The following is a 21,633-nucleotide window of genomic DNA, read 5'->3' as shown; positions in this document are numbered from 1 at the left end:
AACATTTCCATCAGGAGAAACGCAGCCCCCAGCTTAAAAAACGATGCAAATATAAAAACACATCTTCCCCAACTTGACAACACGTGTTTAAGCTTCTTGTAGCGTTTTGTATTTGCAGTGTTTCGTTTATGCAGTGCATTTGGTGAGTGTTTTCTAAATGCTGCGCATGCGTTGTCAAGTAGGTGAAGATGTTTCTTCATTTGCATGTGTTTTGGCAAATGTTTTGTTTTTATATTTGCATCGTTTTTTAAGCTGTGGCGCGTTTCACCTAATGAAAGTGTATTGGGCTGTTGTAGCGCGTTTGCACATGTTGGCCACCATAGATTTAATGTTATCTGCGATAACGACATTTTGTCATCAACGTTATCTGGTTTGTATCTTTTTTTCGCCATGATTTTAATTTGCAACAGGTGGACAGGTCAAAGCATAGCCTTCTCCATTTCAGAATGTAGGCAGTAATAAAGACGAAACCTCCGGAAGGGCACATGCAAATGATTTAATATGACTTAAGCACCAAAGATAATACAGAAACTATTTTGCTCAAATAATGGTAGGGACAATTCTGTCCTCTAAAATACTGAAAGGGACCGTCCAAATGCCAAACTACACAAACAGTCTGTCTGCTAGTTCTCCGTATGATTGTCTTTTAGTACTGACATCAGCTCGTAGGGCGTAGGCAGATTAAATAACTTTTAGGGTACACTCCATTCTCATGTCTGCCTCCCCAGCAGACACAAACATAAGCAGTCTGAAGAGTATAATAAACAAACACACACACACACACACACACACACACACACACACACACACACACACACACACACACACACACACACACACTCTGTTTATCTCTCCAGCCGCTTCCTGTCAGAGGTGGTCATTTCCAGCCTGGCGACACCGCTAATACAATCATCCAATCACAGGCCAGACGAGCAGACGGTCCTCCGTCCCCTCCTCTGTTTGGTCTGTGGCTCTGCGCACGGTGCATTAGGCCACCTTGATGCTGAAACATTATGAAAAATGTAGCTTCGTTCTTTTGCGAATGTGTCATCACAATTATTACACTAAGCTGTCTGTTTGTGGCTTTTATTTTTAAATGCATCATTTCAGTTTGAGAGGTTTCAAAATGTAACTTGAGATGGAGCACTTTCACGTTGTGCCGCACAATATCAGCATTTATGGGAATTGCAGTCTTGCTTTGACGAGACGGTGGTTATATCGACTGGGATCTATTTGTTCAGTAATTCTACAGCTCTCAGGTTTGAAAGAGTTCCTCAGAGATGTTTCCTCCTCTCCTCTTCTTTATTCCTCTCCTTCCTGCTGGTCTCTCAGACTACCCACCCCCCGTTTTTCAATCTCTCTCCTTTTCTCCCCACTTCCTCCTCTCATCTCTTGATGTTTTCCTGCTTCCTATTTTCCTTTATCCTCCACCTGCTTTCTTTTCTGTTGCTTTCATCACCTCCCTTTTCCTCTTCTCCATCTTTTTTATTATGCATTTCTTCTTATCTATTTTCCTTCCATCCTATTTCTTTCCTGCCTACTCTTTACATTCCTTTCCCCTATCCTCGCCCTGCTTCCTTTTTTAGTTCTCTTTACCCTGTTCCTCTTCTTTTTATCCGCGTCTCCTCCCGTCTCTCATACCTCGTTTCCTCTTCTCTTATTTCCTTCCCTTCTCGTCTCCTTCCTCTCCTAATCTCTCCTTCCCCCTCCGATTATCGACCTGTCCTCTCATCTCTCCTAATAGCTCATCTCCTCTTTCCTTCTCTCCTAATACCCCCTCTCCTCTTTCATTCTTTTTTTAACGTTTCCTCTATCCTCCTCCCCTTCATTTCCAGCTCATCTCCTGTTTCCTCTTCTTTTATTCCCTCCCTTCTCCTCTTTCATTTTCTCTCCTTTCCTCTCTTGATCAATCCTCCAATAATACCCCTCTCCTCTCGTCTTTCCTTCTCTCCTCCTCCTGTTTCTTCTCCTCATGATGTGTGGAACAGTATTGTGCTATTAGTGGATTTTACTCAAATACACTGATGTTAAGAAGGCTGCAAATCTCACGCTTTAGAAACAGGAAATGTTCTCTGATGTTTGGACCCCCCCCCCCCCTCTCTCTTACAGCGGAGGTGTACACCGGCATGTCGAAGCCGGCTGAAGCCTCGGCCTGCACACAGGAAGCCTCCAACCTCTTCCCCACATCCCATAATGTACTGTACATGAGGGGGCAGATCGCAGAGCTCCGGGGGAACATCGAGGAGGCCAAACGCTGGTACGAAGAGTCGCTGTCCATCAACCCAACACACGTCAAGACCATGCAGAGACTGGTAACTCACACACACACACACACACACACACACACACACACACACACACACACACACACACACACACACACACACACACACACACACACTCAACCACACACACACTCAACCACACACACACTCAACCACACACACACTCAACCACACACACACTCAACCACACACACACACTCAACCACACACACACACACACACACACACACAACCACACACACACACTCAACCACACACACACACACTCAACCACACACACACACTCAACCACACACACACACACACACTCAACCACACACACACACCAACCCACACACACACTCAACCACACACACACACACTCAACCACACACACACACTCAACACACACACTCAACCTCACACACTCAACCTCACACACTCAACCTCACACACACACACACACTCAACCTCACACACACACACACACTCAACCACACACACACACACACACACACACTCAACCACACACACACACTCAACCACACACACACACACACACACACACACACACACACAAACACACACAACACACACACAACCACACACACCACACACGCACGCACGCACGCACACACACACACCCACACACACACACACACACTCAACCACACACACACACTCAACCACACACACACACTCAACCACACACACACACTCACACACACACACACACTCAACCACACACACACTCAACCACACACACACACTCAACCACACACACACACTCAACCTCACACACTCAACCTCACACACTCAACCTCACACACTCAACCTCACACACTCAACCACACACACTCAACCACACACACACACACACACACACTCAACCACACACACTCAACCACGCACACTCAACCACGCACACTCAACCTCGCACACTCAACCTCACACACTCAACCTCACACACTCAACCTCACACACACAACCTCACACACTCAACCGCACACACGCAACCCACACACTCAAACCGCACACACACACACACACACGCAACCTCACACACACACACACACGCAACCACACACACACACACACACACGCAACCACACACACACACGCAACCACACACACACACGCAACCACACACACACACACGCAACCACACACACACACACACACACACACACACACACACACACGCAACCAACACACACACGAACCAACACACACGCACTCACGCAAGTCCACGCACGCACGTCACGCCACACCACACCACACCACTCTAACCACACACACACACTCACACACACACTCTCACACTCACTCACTCACTCACTCAACCACACACTCACTCACTCACTCACTCACTCACTCACTCACTCACTCACTCACCCACACACACTCACTCACTCACACACTCACTCACTCACTCACTCACTCACTGCACTCAACCCTCAACCACTCACTCATCAACCTCAACTCACTGCAAACCCTCACTCACTCACTCACTCATCACCACTTCTACTCACTCACTCACTCACTCAACCACACACGCACACACTCAACCACACACACACTCACACACACACGCACACACTCAACCACACGCACACACTCAACCACACACACACTCACACTCACACACACACACTCACACACACACTCACACACTCAACCACACTCACACACTCGTTCCAAAATCGATATTGCTGTATTTGGTTAAGAATCTTGTCAAATGTGAAACTTCATATCGCCCAGACCTTATATAAATGTGGATGTTTTTTTAAATACACAACAAAAAGTAAAAGAATAAAAAAGAAAAATCAAAGTGAGTAATTTTCAGGATGTGTGTGTACACCAACTTGATAAACTGATATAAGTCGTTATTTCACTCTCCTGCTTCCTCTTCCTCTTCCTCATCCTCTGCTCAGGGTCTGATCCTCCACCAGCTGCAGCGCTACAGTCTGTCAGAGAAAGTGCTGCGGGACGCTGTGCAGGTCAACAGGTGTGTGTGTGTGTGTGTGTGTGTGTGTGTGTGTGTGTGTGTGTGTGTGTGTGTGTGTGTGTGTGTGTGTGTGTGTGTGTGTGTGTGTGTGTGTGTGTGTGTGTGTGTGTGTGTGTGTGTGTGTGTGTGTGTGTGTGTGTGTGTGTGTGTGTGTGTGTGTGTGTGTGTGTGTGTGTGTGTGTGTGGTGTGTGTGTGTGTGTGTGTGTGTGTGTGTGTGTGTGTGTGTGTGTGTGTGTGTGTGTGTGTGTGTGTGTGTGATTGGAATTTACGTGATCATTATATTTAATGTCATTCACATTTATATTCCCCTTTCCTCTCTTCTATTTCCTTCTCTTGTTTCCTCTTTTTCTCCTCTGCTTCCCTTTTCTCATATCACCTCCTTTTTCCTCTCCCCTTTATTCCCCTCACCTCAAATGTTGTAATATTGTTTTCTCTTATTTCCTCCCATCTTTCCTCTTTTCCTTTTCCCTGCTTCCTTTTATCTCTCCTTCTCCTCTCCTACCCTCCTTCTGATCTTCTTTTACTCCCCTCTCATCTTCCTTCCTCTCATCTCCTTTGTTCCTCTCCCCTGTCCTCACCCTGTTTACATGTATGTCTCTCCGTATCTCTTTTCCTCTCTCTTATTACCTATATCTGCTCTTTCCTCTCCTCTTATGTCGTCCCTTCTCACTTCCTTCCATTTCCTCCTCTCCTCTTTCCTTCGCTCCTTTGTTTACACCGGTTTCCCTTTTCATTCTTTCTCTATTTTCCTCCTATCCTCTCCCTGTCTCCTTTTCTCTCATGTCACCTCGCTCTTACTCTCCTCCTTATCCCCCTCTTCTCATACTTCCTCCCAACCTCCATTTATCCTCTTTCATTCTCTCTCCTCTCCTCCTTTCCTCCTCCTCTAATTCCCTTGATCTCTCCCCTTCCCTCCGATTATTCAACTCTCCTCTCATCTCCTATAACATCACTACTCCTGTTTCCTCCTCTTATTTCCTCTCCTCCCCTTCTCTCCCATACTCCTGCTTTCTCTTCTCCTCTTTTGTTTCATTCTCTCACATTCTCTCCCCCCCCTCAGTACGGCTCATGATGTGTGGAACAGTCTGGGGGAGGTGCTGCAGGCTCAGGGGAACGCCGCTGCGGCCACCGAGTGTTTCCTGACCGCGCTGGAGCTGGAGGCCAGCAGCCCCATCCTGCCCTTCACCATCATCCCCCGAGCACTTTGAGAGACACACACACACACACACACACTAAGGCACAAATGATGGACCTGCATGCACTTGCACAAGGTTTTTCTCCTGTACCCTCACTGTAAATACACACACACTGTATACAAACTGTAAACATAAATAAACATGTGCGCTTCCCCCTGTCCACAATGCCTTGCTGTAGCTGTGACCCCTGACCATGTGTGTGAGGCCATACATTGCTTGTGTGTGTGACTGTCTGTGCATGTCTGTAATGTGTGCCAACATGTTCCATATTAGTGTCTGGATGTGTGTGATTTGTAGTAAACTGTGTGTGTGATTTGTAGTAAACTGTGTGTGTGTGTGTGTGTGTGTGTGTGTGTGTGTGTGTGTGTGTGTGTGTGTGTGTGTGTGTGTGTGTGTGTGTGTGTGTGTGTGTGTGTGTGTGTGTGTGTGTGTGTGTGTGTGTGTGTGTGTGTGTGTGTGTGTGTGTGTGTGTGTGTGTGTGTGTGTGTGTGTGTGGAAAGACGTAAATAAAATCCAACTTGAGTTCCCACTCTGGCGCCACTAGCATTCAGATGTTTACATTTTGTTTACACGTTCTTTAGTCTGTTAATGTTTCCTTTATTAGCCAAATATTACTGATCACACACACACACACACACATTACATTACATGTTACTTGTTAGATCACACACACACACACACACACACACAGGTTCCCTCACTGATCATACAGAGAGGTTCATGGTTACTGTATTGCTGACTCAGCACAGCCAGGTCTAAATGCCAAAACACAGGCTGCATCTACACACAGGAGATGAGATATAAATCTGCTGATGTCCAAACTGATGGCTGTTCTTTTTTTTATTTTCGTTCAAGCACATGTTGTCTTATCTGTTTCAACTAACAAATGTTTAAATTGTCGATTAATCTGACAATTTCTTATGAGCTAAATCGTTTAGTCCAAAAAGTGTCTGAAAATATTTAAATGTCTTTTTATGGCAGTCAATACCTCAAGGGTAATCAATGTAGTATGATTTGAAACAGAGAAAAGAAGAACATCTGGATTTGAGAGCTTTTTGTGATATTTTTGCATGAGAAATTGCAGATTAAAAAGATGAATCCATTTGAAAGAGGCCCTGTTGAGCTTTTTGGGGGTTTCCCTTTCCCTCTACTGTGTTACGGAAAGGGTCTGCAAAGGCTCAAACAAGTGTGACATCACTGTCACACTTCTGCTTCTATTGGCTAGCTCTCCAACACATTGTACATGATAGGCTAAGGGGAGGGCATCTCTAAGCGGTGGACCAATCAACAGAGCCAGCCAGCTAACCAATCAGAGCAGACTGGGCTCTGGTTTCAGACAGAGGGTGAAAAGAGGTGCTGCAGCACATGAGAGAAATAAAGAGCTTTTGAACATTAAAGCATGGAGACATGTCAGAGTAGAGACACGACATACAAATAGGGCCCTTTTCCTAAAGTTGACGATTATTTTACTGTCAATCGACCAATCGTTGCAGGTCGAGTGTACTCCCTTGTTTACTCATATTTCCATGACATTCTATACATTTGCATATGTTCCCATTAACTGAACACATAAGAGTGCCAAATACAAATAGTCAAACAGAAATAATATAATGTTGCAATTTCATGTAAGTGCTGTAAAAACCTAAAAATGAATTTTGAACAAATGATAAGTATGTAGTTACGAATGTGAAGAGAGTTCTCTCAAAAATCTGATTTCCTTGTGTGTGTAAATGCAACTGGTTATAGTGTGTTCTGTGTCCAGCCAGTGTCACGTTAAACACCAGATAAATATACTTTTCATTTGATTATACATGCAAAGGATTATTGTTGTATATTTGATTGTTCAAAGTGTATTGATATTGTTTTAGAAAGTCAATTATAATTCTATTTTCTGGAGAGCTGTGTTACTGAGATGCAGTCGGAGGAATAAAAGGAGCTCGCTCACTGAGTCCTTTGCTGTAAATGAATGACTGAAATGATAACGATGACAATGATAAAGATAATAAAAGTGGTTAAAAACATGCGAGACTTCTTGTCTGTCTGTTTTATTGTGTTTGAACATAATAATAATAATAATAATATTGTATATTGTATTTTTTTTAATTATTGTGCACTAGATCAACAGAGCCAGCGTGCGAGGGTGGAAAAGTGTTCATTAATCTGAAACAATTGTTTTGATTCAAGCATAGTATTAAAATTAGGGCTGGGCAAGTTAACGCGTTATTATCGCGTTAAGGCATTAAATCATTAATGCCAACAATTATTTTATCTCGCATTAACAGTTTTTTATTACGTGTGTATTATGTGTGTGTATCAGTATTGGCTTAGGGAGGGCGTCATCACGCGTCTCAATCAATGAGAGCATTTGGCGGCACATTTTTTCAATATTCTAATTTTGGGTTCTCTCTAAGCCGTAATCATCAAGATTAAAACACATCATATATAATATATGAGTTTCCCTTTTTAAATAGAAATACTGAAATTAATCAACTTTTACACGATATTCAAATGTTTCGAGATTTAGCTGTAATCCTATCGTAACTGGTAAGAACTATTGACATAAAATCTGAAAACTCAGAGATGAAATTGGCGTTGTGCTTAGGGGGTCGATACGTAGATTGTAACAGTTAAGTATTCAAAGCTAGAAGAGTCTCCAAAACAGCACTTGGAACATGTGAAGTCATTAGAGAAAATGGTGGCAAGTCCTCCACCTCTCTTATTCTGTCTGCATGAGAACTGGATCATTGTATACATACATGGTTTCAGGCAATGTATTAAAGTGGAGCAGAAATGTGTCCCACATTTGAAAACCCACTTCCTGTTCCCTCGTCTCGAACTCAACTTATTGAACGTGTTTGTCGTTAAAAATCTGACATAAGGTCTGGTGTTAACCAAGCTGAAGAGATTACACGTTTTGGCCTACGATATAAAATACGTCAGTAAAACTCTACCCGTGAATATCCGAAGCTGCTATTTACTTTGACTGATTGAAAAATAAACAACATGGTGTTAGCGAATCCGCTGAAAAAAATGTGTTTAGTATTGTTTAACGTCTGTTGACCACAAAGATTATTTTCTGCAATATGCTGAATTTCGCAATGGGAACCGCAGTGCATTCTGGGGCATCGTGGCCATTTTAGGAGGATAGCGTAATTAGCAACCCTTGCAGGTGTCAATATCTATCAGCTTTCACCAGTCATCTGTCAGCTGTATTCCGACCAACATTAATAAAGGTTGTGCGAAATATAAATGCCCTTACAAAGAGAAGCTATAAGTACTAACAGTGGAGCATTATTAATATTAAAAAGAGTTAACTAATGTCATCTGTCCATATGAATTCAGAGAAAACGGACCGATCACTGTTACTGATGTCGGCGATTTAAACATTTGGAGGCCCATGTAAAGTTTACAAGTGTGTGGATAAAGGACCTTCAAATCTACAGGTTTATTGACAGCTATAGAATCATCCAGACAGACCTAACATGGCTAATGCTATGCTAACTGAATGCTAACAAAGCGTCGGCTTATCATGCTTAATAGATCTCGCAGTATTTGTACATAGGCTATGCTGCGATATTCTGTGTGTGGTGTTCCCTCTCGCTGTGACCTCGGGCCAGCGGTGTGTGTTACTCTCTCAGGTGTGTGTCTGTCAGTGCATAGATGTGTCCTCCTTTGTGTGTTTTTATCAGAGGATTACAGCGCTGACAGGCTTTGTCTGTGAGTGTCAGGATCACCCCCCCCACACACACACACACACACACACACACTGCTGCCAGACTGCAGGTATCACTAACAATTAGTCTCCCTTTAAAGGTCACGACCTCATCCAGGAAGTTCACATTGTTCAGTAAAATGTTAGTTGGTTGGCTAAATGTTCTTTTAATATGTTTTGTTTAGCACAGACAAGAGATACAAATATAGACACAACTGTACGGGTAAGCAACACCCTCTCAGACCAAAAAGGAATTATAAAATACATAAAGGAGTCAATAGGGTCCCTTCAATATTTAAAATAACTAAGTTGACAGTCCAATAAGCGCAAGAACCAGAAACACACGTGACAGAGCACATTTATTTTTACACATAATCGCACTCTTTGTTAGATCCTTTTTTCCCCATTTCATGTTGTGTTGGGCCCCTTTATTCATATTCTTAGGATTTCTATTTCTTCCCAAATGTGTATTTAAATTGTGTGCAATCATAGTATGTTTTTTACATGAATTTGGGATAAGTCTCAGTCCACCGGTCCCTCTTCGTTCCTACCCTCACCGATGACTATGAAGGATGGGTCATGACCGAAAGAACAAGCGGCTGGGTACCCGACTCAGATAAGCGTTAGAATATTGATGGATGGAAAATTCTTATTTTTTTCAGCTTTTTACAGTAAAATTATTTAACACAAAATTGGGACATTGGTTGTTTTTTATTGGAAATCATATTTTTTGTTTTAGTAAAGATTTTAAAAATAATGTAGTTCTTCATATATTGTTCAAAGCATGATAATTAGTGACTCACACGGTTCATTAAGAGTATTGAATTTCAACTCACCCAATATCTAATCTGAATCTAAATCTGGCTGATTCTCCTGAGACTAGACGCCCACTGTTGGTGATTACAGTCAGTGTTAGAGTTAAAAAACCATAAGAGAAAATATTGTTATTTTGGAACTGCAAAACGACACACCAGTGTTTCTAAAATTCGATTGTTTTTCAGCGCTAAAGAGTTGTGTGTGCATTAGGTTACTTACATGAGCATTTTTTTTAGCAAATGTTTAGTGATTTACACAAAGGAACAAAGCATGTTGGGAGTAAAGACACAACAAGGAAAATAATAACCGTAATATTTGGAATATCTTTCCATACAGTATCATGGGACGTCCAACCCTAACACACACTCTCTTGGCTGTCAGGTGAGGAACTGAAATATGTATGTGTGTGAAAGCTGGAGCAGGAGTGGGGGTTGTGTGTGTGTGTGTGTGTGTGTGTGTGTGTGTGTGTGTGTGTGTGTGTGTGTGTGTGTGGGGTGATTTTAAGGCGCCTGTATTGTAGAGACGCTGTTAATACGGCAGCAAGCAAGACATATTGTCCCACTTCAGACAGTTACATAACCGTAGCTACTATGATGGATAAAGTGACTGCTTTCCTCTTTCTTTCTCCATCTGTGTGTGTGTGTGTGTGTGTGTGTGTGTGTGTGTGTGTGTGTGTGTGATGCTTATTGACACAGCTGGCAGTGAAGAAGCACAGAGAAGCCTTGATGTGTTTTTGTTGGATTAAAAAGACTTTTTAGGCCAAACACTTTAAATAAAAGCAGCTTCAGCATCAGAGTGAAGCACAAGGCCTCTCAGGAGGAGGGGGGGGGTATTTGTTTTTAAGACGCACTGTGAATCTCTTTTCATCCCTCCTCCTGCCTGGGTTTCTATTATTGTCTTAGCCCCCCCCCCCACCGTCTCCTCTCCTGCTCTCCTCAAACTCCCACGGTTTTCTGCTCCCTCTTCTTCCACTTCCACCCACCACATGCCTGGCTCTGTTGCCTAGCAACACCTCCTCATCTGCAGACAGACGATCTGGAGAAGTCCTTGTGACCCCCCCCCCCCTAATAAACACTGCCACATATACACTGATGGTGCCAGTAGAAAAGTGAAGGCGTGACAGTTCATAACACTCAATAGTGTTTGGGACACTTGTTTTAAAAAGCTCCTTTGATCAGAATCAGAATATTCCGGGGGATATCGGGTTGTAGCTTCATTTCAAAACTAATTAAAATATATAAACAATAAAAGGAAGTTAACGAAAATTGTGCAATGAATATGCAATAAATAGAAAATATCAATATATAAATGACAAAAGTAGCAATAAAAGAGATTAAATTGTGTTTTTTAACAAAGGAGTTAAAGCAAAAAAAATTGCAATAAAGATTTAATAAAATATAAACATTGGAGAATTATGTCAAGATATGCACCTTGTGCAATATAATGCATCATATACATGTCAAAATGTGTATATTGCAAACACACTGGTGTATTAGTATTAATTAAGACGTTTAATGCATCTTTTTCCTCATGATGTGATGGACATTTTTCATTTCATGGAGTGGTTCTATTTTAAAAAACTGGATCAACCAGGAAAAGATCAATCATGCTATGTTTAAATCTCTGGTTTGAATAGTATTTTTCTCTATTTGCCAGTGTTCCTTTGATTTCCAATGCTGTGCAATCACTTGCTTTTGTATCCAACGCCGAGACTTGTTGTAACTTGTTGTCTCTATTTTATCTAGAGTTGGTTTAAAACCAGACAAGCTTTTTAATAATTGCTTATTAAGGAGATTTCGATGACAGATTCCGCTCCAAAAAGATGTTATAGTGTGCTTCAGTTTCCCTGCTCACACGTCCACTCTCATAAAGACATCCCATGCTATAAGCAGCACAGATGAGTCATTTTCCCGCAGCACTTCCCCCACAGAACCCCCCCCCCAGAGAAAACACCAGTCTCAAACACAGGAGGACCCACTGAGTTAAAGTTCATGGTTTTTTATTGGAAAAACAAAATGTAAAGACTAGCATGTACAACTTGGAATGCAGATCAACTGAACTGAACAGTTGGACTGGGCCGGGCCTCGCCGCACCCACACACACACACTTACACACGCAAACTCACACACAAACACAAGATAGAAATGCCGCAAAGCACCGACCCTGCCCCCACTAAACTGAAATGAACACCCCCGTAGAATCATGATACCAGCTTTGAGGCAATAAACTGTACCCGAGTTTGGTGATAACCACAGATTGCAAATCTCACAGAACTCGATACTCATGATATTGATATTGCCCCAAAGTTGCTCTTGCACATGATCATCTTTAAGCCCACCCCTCCAAACATACAACACCCAAGGGGCTCAATCTATGCCGCACCCCCTCAAAAAAGGTAAACACACAAAGGATAAAGCGGATATCCTGACATGCCAGAAACACAGAATCTAAAATGAGTTCTTAGTTGGTTATTCCATTTTTAAAGTGTTCTTAAAAATATCTCTGTTTCACCGACTTCATCAAGGTGAGCAACCTGGTTTACTCCCCCACCCCCCATCCATCTGTCACCTAACCCCTCCCTCCTCTCTGTGGGTCCCAGGCCAACCTGAGGGCCCAACAACAGCCGCCTGCCATTGGGCTCTCAACAGTAACCCATCTAAAGCTGCATGCATGAAGAACAGAAAGAAAGAAAACAACAAGTCCTAGAAGAAAGGCGATTGGCCAGCCCATAGAACCGTCATAACATCAGGCAGATGGAACCAGGAAGCAGATGGAACCAGGAAGCAGACGAGCAGCGGCCAATCAGCCGGCTGCGGAGAGACTGCTTGGCTAACAAAGTGAGATCTGATTGGGCAGCTCAGTGCTGGGGGGCGGGGAATACAAGCCAGTACATGCAGATTCATTTTGAGTTTTTCTTTTTGTCTTTTTTTTACCTTTTTTGAGCTTGTTTATATGGACAGATTTCAGTTTTCCAACATTCAGTTTAAGTTGTCTATACAGAACAGTATGAATAAATGTAGATTTTTGCAATAAGAGGTAAGTGAAACATTTGACTGATTCTTTGTCTTCAGTGCGAGTCCAGTTCATTTGGCGGTCATCATCTGAACAAATTCTGTGGGCGGAAACAAATAATACTCATTAGCAACAGTTTTGAGATTGTGTAATATAAAACTGTTCAAAATAAATGTGTGGCTACGTTTGAAGACATATTGCTCTCCTGTACCTTCATAGTTGACCTGTCCGTCTCCGTCAATGTCTGCTTCTCTGATCATCTCGTCTACTTCCTCATCTGTCAGCTTCTCTCCCAGGTTGGTCATCACGTGACGCAGCTCTGCCGCGCTGATGTAACCGTTGCCATCCTGCCCGAAGCACACACAGCATTACAGTCAGTCACACAGCTTTAACATGTAGACGTTCTTTACAATCACAAAACCATTTTACAGCTTTAAAATGATTGTGGTGCTACACTGATCTGTGCCTGAAACGCCTGTTCTTGGTTAAGTAAGCTGTACAATATCCAGGGAGAAGTGAGTAAGGGTTTACGCACTTTATTGATTTGTAGTGAAACTGAATCATATTTCATGGAGATCTTTTCCCCTGGTTATCCCTCTGATGTTGTCCGTCTGCTCTGCCTCAAAACTAGGATTTATGGAGTTTCCTGATGGTCAAAAAGCTTTACTTTGCTAAACTAACACTTACTGCTGCTAACAGTAGCTGCCGTTAGCTCAGTTAGCCATTTTGCCAGTGTTTGCGTTGACACCGCTATCAAAATGCTAAAATATAACTTTTTGCATGTTTTTTTAGTTTAGGGAAATTCAGATTTTGTATGAACAAGTATTGAGTTTTAAAGCTTAACTGCTGATGAGAAAAACAAAATACATTTTCAGTTTGCCTCATCTTCACAGCGCAACAGACACACACCTTATCAAAGACCCTGAAGGCCTCCCTGATCTCCTCCTCGCTGTCAGTGTCCTTCATCTTCCTCGCCATCATCGTCAGGAACTCTGGGAAGTCGATGGTTCCGTTGCCTTGAGACGCAGAGAAAGGAAGTTATAAATACAGTCAGTCAATAAACAGGGTTCCTGCAGGTTTCACCAACTCAAATGTAAGACTTTTTAAGACCCTGCGGGAACCCTGTATAAAGCTAAGAGAGGTTTATATTGACCAGCTCAACAAAATCCAGTCAGCATACCATCTGCGTCCACCTCGTTGATCATGTCCTGGAGCTCGGCCTCGGTTGGGTTTTGACCCAGTGACCGCATGACGGTGCCCAGCTCCTTGGTGGTGATGGTGCCATCTCCATCCTTATCGAACAGGGAGAATGCCTCCTTGAACTCTGGACAGACACAAGTGGGAAAGAAGAAAACTTAGCAACAGCAGATGTAACCAAACGCATGGGCAGAGAATGCGTTTACTGTAAAAGATGGAAATACATGGTAATGTGTTTTCTTGTTATCACCTTACCTGCAATCTGCTCTTCTGTTAGTTGATCAGCCTACGAAACAAACGGAGAAAGGCAGAAAAAAGGGAAGAGATTACAAATTAATACAATTTGAAAAATACAAAATAGCTTCGTCTTTGAGGTAAAGGATTGGGCGCAAATAGTGACAGAATTATTAAAAAAAAACATGTCCGGGACCAACGCACTATTTATGCTGTACTTCCAACATTTTTCAAACGCATCTTCCTACAGCCAATCAGCAACAGCCATCATACTGCAACAATCATAGGTCAAACCTTACGCTAAATGGAAGTAGGTGACCACGCCCCCTAGCACAATTATACTGAAGTCCAGTCACAGCCAGTGACCAGTATCTACCATAATCACCATTACTACTATTTAAGAACATTGAGGGTCCTAGTTTTGGCTCTCTAAATGTTTGTGTCTGTGTACAACCTTTATATCATCAAAGTGGATATCTGTGAGGTCTGCCACCAGCATCACTGCTTTTGGGGCGGCTTTTTTCGCCTCGCCAACTCTTCCTCCCCCGTCCAGCCTTAACCCGCCACCACCTTTGCGCTGCTTCAGATCTACACCTCTTCCTCCCATGCTTCCCCCGAAGGCTCCTTGTTTGATGCTGAGGCCGTCCAGCGCCCCTCGCACCGTCACCAGACCTTCAGCTAGGCACTCGGCGCGCTTGCCGTTCTGCACACCCTGCTTTTTAACCTCGGCCAGCTCCGAATTGGTCCTCTGTAGGCAGCTCCTCAGGTCCTGCATCTCTCGGACCAGGCTGTCCATGCGGCTGGACGACGAGTCCATCATCATCTGCAGGAAGGCTCTGTAGTTCCTCTCCTGCTGCTGGATTAGCTCCCTGCAGTAGTGCTGTTGTTCGTCCAACAGGTCGTAGACGGTGGACAGGCTCACCAGATCCTCCTCTGGTGGGTACAGGGGGACTTGCTTAGGCAGCATGACGAGGGAATGGCGGCAGGAAGGGCAGGAATGATGTCTGAGCATGGGAGGAGCAGGTGGAGGCAAAAAATGATGGCCAGACATCTATCAGTCGATTTGTAAGATGGATGGATTGAGGGAATGGTGGACAAAAGATTTAGCCATCTCTGAATAGTTACATAACTTTTGGTGAGGAAACTTGAGTAGATTGCAAAACAAATGTGTTTCCAGTCTTCAAGGATTTGTAGATAGTAGGATGGACTTGTAAATGGTGATCAGATAACTGGATAGTTGTCTTTCAATCCATTAGTTGTCAGTGGATGGATGACAGAAGTTTTCACAGTCCCTCTGGAGTGGCAAACGTCTCTCTCTTCCATTGGCTGAGATGATGGAAAGCCAGTCCTTCTGTTGATGTTCTCCTGGTTACGTGTCCATCCGACTGTCTGTCTCTCAATACTGTTGATCTTTCTCCCTGTCCTTGTGTCCTGCAGGACTGTGAATGTACGTGACCAGACGCTGTCCTTCCCCGGCTGCATCTGACTCCAACTGGCTGGGGCAAAAGAGAACCCCACTGCCTGTGTCTCCATGTCAGTGAAGGCTTAGCTGTCTCTCCAACAGATATACAATAAAGATGGATGCACAGATGAAGTGTCCACCTCCTGCAGTAACTCAAGAGATTAATAGCCTTCAACACTTTGACAGACAGACAGACAGGGAGAGTGTGTGTGTGTAGAGGCCAGGCCAGAGGAGGTCACCCAAACGTGTCAGGAAAATTGATTTAAGGTGGGTGAGGGTAACAGTGCCCAGACTAGGGGAGGTCTGTGTGTGTCTGTATGCAAGCGTTAAACTGTGGCCTGTCATCTCGCTGCTACAGTTGCAGCTCCTGGGGAGGATCAGTTGGCTGGTCAGCAGACCTCCAAGAGAGCATCATGGGTCATGCCAAATAACCCCCACCCCAATCCACACCAAGCCCCCAGGAAGTGCACCAGCCAATGAAGCAAATGTTTGTAGTGGCCAAACGATGGTACTGCATTTCTGTACTAACATCATTTGGGTCTGAAAATACTTATTCCCCATTGATTTACATTGGAAAACAGACATCTGTAAATCAGAGTATACTTCTTTCTTTTTTTTCACCTACCAAGTGAAAACACTTTATTACGTTACAACAACCCTACATTTCCAAGATGGTGGTAACAACAGCTAATAGGAACACTGTGGTATCTTTCAGGAACTTTTCTAGTTCCGAAACCATTCTCAGCAAGACACTACTTTAGGCGGCGGCTGGCGTTACAGCAGTTATACAATCATGTCAGATTTGTTTTAATAAACACTAATACTGGCCTTATAAGGGTTGTTTAAAGGTAAATGAGCCACAAATGGAAAACTGCCCTTTTTCTAAGACTTAAAGGAGAGGTGTCATGCTTTTCCAGTTATTACCCGTCCCCTTGTGTGTTATGAAGGTTTTTATGCATGTAAACGGTCTGCAGAGTCAAAACCCCTCAAAGTACACCCTGTAGCGAGTAAAACTCTAACACAGAAAAGACCTCCCCAAAACGCCTCGTTGGAGATTTCTCATGTTCTTCCTGGGCATCGTGACGTCTGGATACCCAGTAGCCACGCCCAGAGCTATAACGCGATACCCGGAACCAAATGGACCAATCCGTGGAGCGGAGGGTGGGGGCTGGAGCTATTGGAGCTACAACGAGCCGTTAAAGGCAGAGAGTGAACTTCAGTGAATACACATACTTTACAGAGATGCTGTATGAGAAACCAATGTGAGTTTGGAAAATTGCACAATATAAATCTATTTTAGTATACCTCAACAATGGAATTATGATCAGTGGAAATGGCCATGACACCTCTCCTTTAACCAATATTGTAATCAATATAAATACACATAAGAATTTGCCAGATATTTAGAGTCGAAGCATGTACTGATTTTCTGAAAACCCTTATGAAATGTCTTAAGTATTTTTAAATTCAATTCATGAAGGTAATGATGATAATCCAATCTCTAAATATTGATATATGATTTTTAACGATATTTGTAATTGTCTGACAGAGACTAAGAGGGAGAACATTGAGAATAATGGGCAAAGCTAAAATGTTTCATCTAAGGTATCACTGCTCTCAAGCACTGAAAGTTGTGCTTTCATAACTTGGATGAAGATAACAGCGAGGATGTTTGTGTGTGAAATTGAATGTATGCATGAGTGTGTGCTGTAGCGGTGGTTAACAAGCTGCTAACCCCTCTAATACCCGGGCCAAATTCCTCTCAAGGCGCTGCAATGCCTGGCAACACAGAACATGTTCCTGTTGGACACCGAGTACATCATCACTAAATGTGGTCATTTTCGTAAGAACATGTTTTATTGGAGCATGACATATAATCACTACTACACTAAAGCAAATGCTGAAGGGTAGAAACATAGTTTTGATGTATATTCTCACTTCAAGTAGGCTAAACACGAGCACATTTGATGACTGACAAGACATGTATTTTTTCTCTTAAATAAACCCCTGAATGTTAAGTCACCATGACAATTTCAATTTGCTACAGATATTTCTTAATCCCACTGGCTACTTCCTGTATGAAACATTGTCTATGATAGATAGTCCAACAGGTAGCTCCAGGTTGTAATACTACAACAAGAAGGGACAAGAATTACATTTTGAAATCATCAAATAGGAATAATCAAATGAAGAGTTATTACTCCAAACCAGCTCATTCTGCTATTCTATTCAGTTAGGCTAACCCAAAGTTAAATCTGCAATAAATTATGTTACCTTTAAAAAGCTGCAAATGCCTAAAAAATCTCTATAAATTAAGCTTAGATTTTCCCACTGCTGAGACAACCAACCATACAACTTCAAGTAACTGTACTAAAGTCATTCTACTGGTGTAAAGAAAAAACAGTCTACTGGTTAAGACACGAAAATGAGGGAGGTGCACTATGTCCCGTAAATATTTCTCCCCAATACAACCATGCAATTAAGTGACATGTTGCAGTGCTGCAGGAATGTCTCATGGCGTTTACTGAAGTAGGAGATGTTCCCTGCATAATGACGGAACAAACAATGTGTTCAACAGATTGCATCTTTTACACAGTGATTGTGTTCATTTATGACTTGCATATAGCCTGGAGAAGGGGTCATATGATCACATTTCCCCTAATGATTACATGACTGCAAGCTATAAACTACAGATCATGACTGGCATATGATGCTAGCCCTGCCTGGGGACTGTTTCCAGGGACACTGACTAAGAACCTTCCATTGTGCATTGATGGACAAACAAACCAGATCTCATATTTTTGCATAGCTATGTACCCAGAATAAACCGGTTTTCTTTTTGCTTGGAATCGTCAGATAGATGGAATAGCCCAGACAGTTCTTCTTATATCAATCAGAAACCACCAAAAAAGTGATCTGAATAAAGCTTGGTGTTCAAATAACATCTTTAAAGCAACAAACGTAGATCTGGTTTATCATGGGGCAAAGAGAACATGCACAGGTGTTACACCATATTACGTGACCTAATTAGGACTCTTGGTTATTATCACTGCAGTTTTTACAATGCTTACATAATGTACTTGGATTAGCTGTTATCAATACGTATTATGGCAAATGACACTGTATAAATACGATTGGAAGGGTGATAAAATGCAATGTCCCATTTTAGAATCTTGTATATTAATTTACTAGATTATAATTTATCATGCATTAATGTGTTAATCACTGCTGATAAAGGTGGAGCTAATTACTGTATGTACTGAAATTACTGTATGTACTGCTGCTCGATATCTTAATTTATAATGTTGATTATAATCTGAATATGTAAATAACGGGTAGCTAATTCTGTTTAAAAAAATGTAGTAGAGTTAAAAAGTACAATGTTGAGTTCTAAGATTAAGTAAAGTATAAGTGTAGAGTAGCTTAAAATGGAAATGCTTTAAGTACCCCAAATCGTACTTAAGTACAGCACTTGAGTAAATGTACTTCAATACATTACACCATTGGCAATAGCTGTAGCAGCATAAACCGGTGTCCAATAGTGAAGATGTGTCTGTAACGACAGCCCATCTCCTCCTCATCATCATCAGCCTCTTTCGTAGCTGTGAATCTAACTGGTCAAAAAATCTGATTTGTACAAACAATTTCGTCTCCACTACCAACGCCGAAGCAAAATAACGTTAACACCCTCAGCGATACAATGGAATGATGTTCCAGCTGTCAGGTAGCGGAACATAAGTCAAAGTGAATTTACCATTAGCTGTGATGCTAACATGGGCTGTAAACCGAACCGCAGCAACTCCTGCCAGTACGTGGTCACCTGCAACACGTGGTGTTACACTTCAGTGCTGAATTAATACCGCTATTATTCCACTGGTGTGCACGAGCTTAATCATAAATGATATGATAAGCTCCTCGCGCTGTCTAGCACCCAGTGTTAACAGCTAGTCCGCTAGCGTTAGCTCACTCAACGGTGCAATGGAGACTGCAGCATATTAAAACAAAACGACTATCCGGAGAGAATTTATAACCCCTTTGTTGGCATATAATCAGCCCAACGAAATATAAAGTCACGCATATGAAGAAACATAATTGATAGAGTAGTAACTCACCATGTTTGTTCGGGTTGGGTACGTTGGTCTGCTAACGCTACAGGAAGAGAGGAAATGGAAGGTTGCCACTGAGCGAGGCTGGCTGGAGGCGGGCGGGCAGGACGAACCACTGCTGTACGGCTCAGTGTATTCCTCCGCACTGTGGGGAAATACGCTCTATCAGTGAGGCGGCCTACTGTTTGCTCACACGCACACATAAACAAGAGCCTGATGCTGTGCGCGTACCTGTCTTTGGGGTTGTCATGTTTCCTATAGAGAAGTAACCCTTATCTTTGTTTTTCTAAGTTTAAAACGATGATTAATTTAGGAAAGCAAGCTAAAGACAGGTACACATTTTATATTGCATGCTGTTTAAATCTGGATTAACCCATTATGGAAAGGGCTGACCATCACCTACTGAAACCAAGACTAAGTACCAGGTCCTCTTCAAGTTCTCAATAAATGAAGAGCCAGCAATACTACTTGGCATAGCCCAACACCTTTTATTAATGCAGGACTGGCCAATATTCTGTTATTAAACATGTGCAGTCATAAACCACACAACCTGGCACCCATCACAGTGTGCTGAAGTCTCAGTATTTGGCTGCCATTAAATCTGGCATCACAATCATAAACACGCTTATATACTCAGAACCCAAACACATTCTTCACATGTGAGCTGAATGTTTCACATACTTGTGGCCTTAATCCTTGTTTGTAGTTATGAACCAGATTAACTGCAACAGGTGTCTATATTTAAATGTTTGCATCGACATTATGTATTTCTAAATCAAAGTGATAGTGTGGAATAATTTGTAAAAAAACGACATTTTAATTATTGTCATAAAATAAAGCCTAGTGAAATGCAGTGGAGATTCATTATTAGGTCAACTCTGTCAAGGGATAAAAAAGATAATGATATTTTGTATTAGAATAATTTAGATGATCACAACAGTGGTCTTTGTCCTTTAAACATAAATGGTGAGGTTTTCTCATATTTATTTCGTTTTTTAATGTCGAAATGACGCACTAGTTTGTGTTACAGAGTTGTATGCAGGCGGAAGGACACATTCGCGGCTGACGGCACTGGGGAAGTTGCGGTTTTGCTTTTGAGAGGCTGATTCTGATTGGAGAGAGCAGACCCGCAATATTCTGAACGCTGTACAGATGCCGCTGATTGGCCAGGTCGGATCTGCAATGCGCCAAACCACGGCGCGGAAACGATGGCAGGAGGGAGCGACTCCACCGTGCACTGTGTGCAATATATGCTGGGTTTTTAGTAATATACAAATAGGGCAAGTAAAAGGTTTCAGGTAAGTTACAGGTGAGTTGAGGAAGTCAACGAATTAGAATAACCTTATATACGCTTAACAATTAGACTGAAAGCCCAGGTTTACAATGTAGTTCTTAAAATGAATAAAAATAGGAACTGCACATAGTTAAACTGTGGCATATTTTAGAGTAGCTCTGTTCGCATGGTGACATTTAATATACAAAATAAGTGAAAGCTAGAACGGACCATGTGGAAAGTGATAACTTTTTGAACTTGACACTGTCTGCCAGTATGATCTTTTGCTATTCTTGGTATCTGGGTAAGATTGTCTTTCACCAAGGTGGGTGCAGGGATACTTAACATTTAA

General features: G+C 42.4%; 2 protein-coding genes across 2 annotated transcripts in view; one reads left to right on the top strand and one right to left on the bottom strand.

Moving 5' to 3' along the window:
- Positions 1–5,818, top strand: part of ttc7b (tetratricopeptide repeat domain 7B) — a 29,839-nt gene extending 24,021 nt beyond the window's left edge. The window contains exons 19-21 of the mRNA XM_034135259.1: positions 2,110–2,312; positions 4,199–4,272; positions 5,334–5,818. Coding sequence (XP_033991150.1) covers positions 2,110–2,312; positions 4,199–4,272; positions 5,334–5,481 — 425 coding nt within the window. The 3' untranslated portion in view covers positions 5,482–5,818. The remainder of the gene's footprint in view (positions 1–2,109; positions 2,313–4,198; positions 4,273–5,333) is intronic.
- A 6,161-nt stretch (positions 5,819–11,979) lies between these two features.
- On the bottom strand, positions 11,980–20,233 carry calm1a (calmodulin 1a). The gene is made up of 6 exons (XM_034135258.1): positions 20,015–20,233; positions 14,462–14,492; positions 14,190–14,333; positions 13,919–14,025; positions 13,221–13,356; positions 11,980–13,109 (listed from the first exon to the last, which is right to left on the bottom strand). The coding sequence occupies exons 1-6, from the start codon at positions 20,015–20,017 to the stop codon at positions 13,081–13,083; spliced, it is 450 nt and encodes a 149-aa protein (XP_033991149.1). The 5' UTR covers positions 20,018–20,233; the 3' UTR covers positions 11,980–13,080.
- Positions 20,234–21,633: the final 1,400 nt, after the last annotated feature.

Source organism: Trematomus bernacchii, unplaced genomic scaffold, assembly GCF_902827165.1.
Source record: "Trematomus bernacchii unplaced genomic scaffold, fTreBer1.1, whole genome shotgun sequence".
Taxonomy (NCBI): Eukaryota; Metazoa; Chordata; class Actinopteri; order Perciformes; family Nototheniidae; genus Trematomus; species Trematomus bernacchii.
Note: the sequence above shows the minus strand (reverse complement) of the source record. Positions and strands in the feature narration are given on the sequence as shown.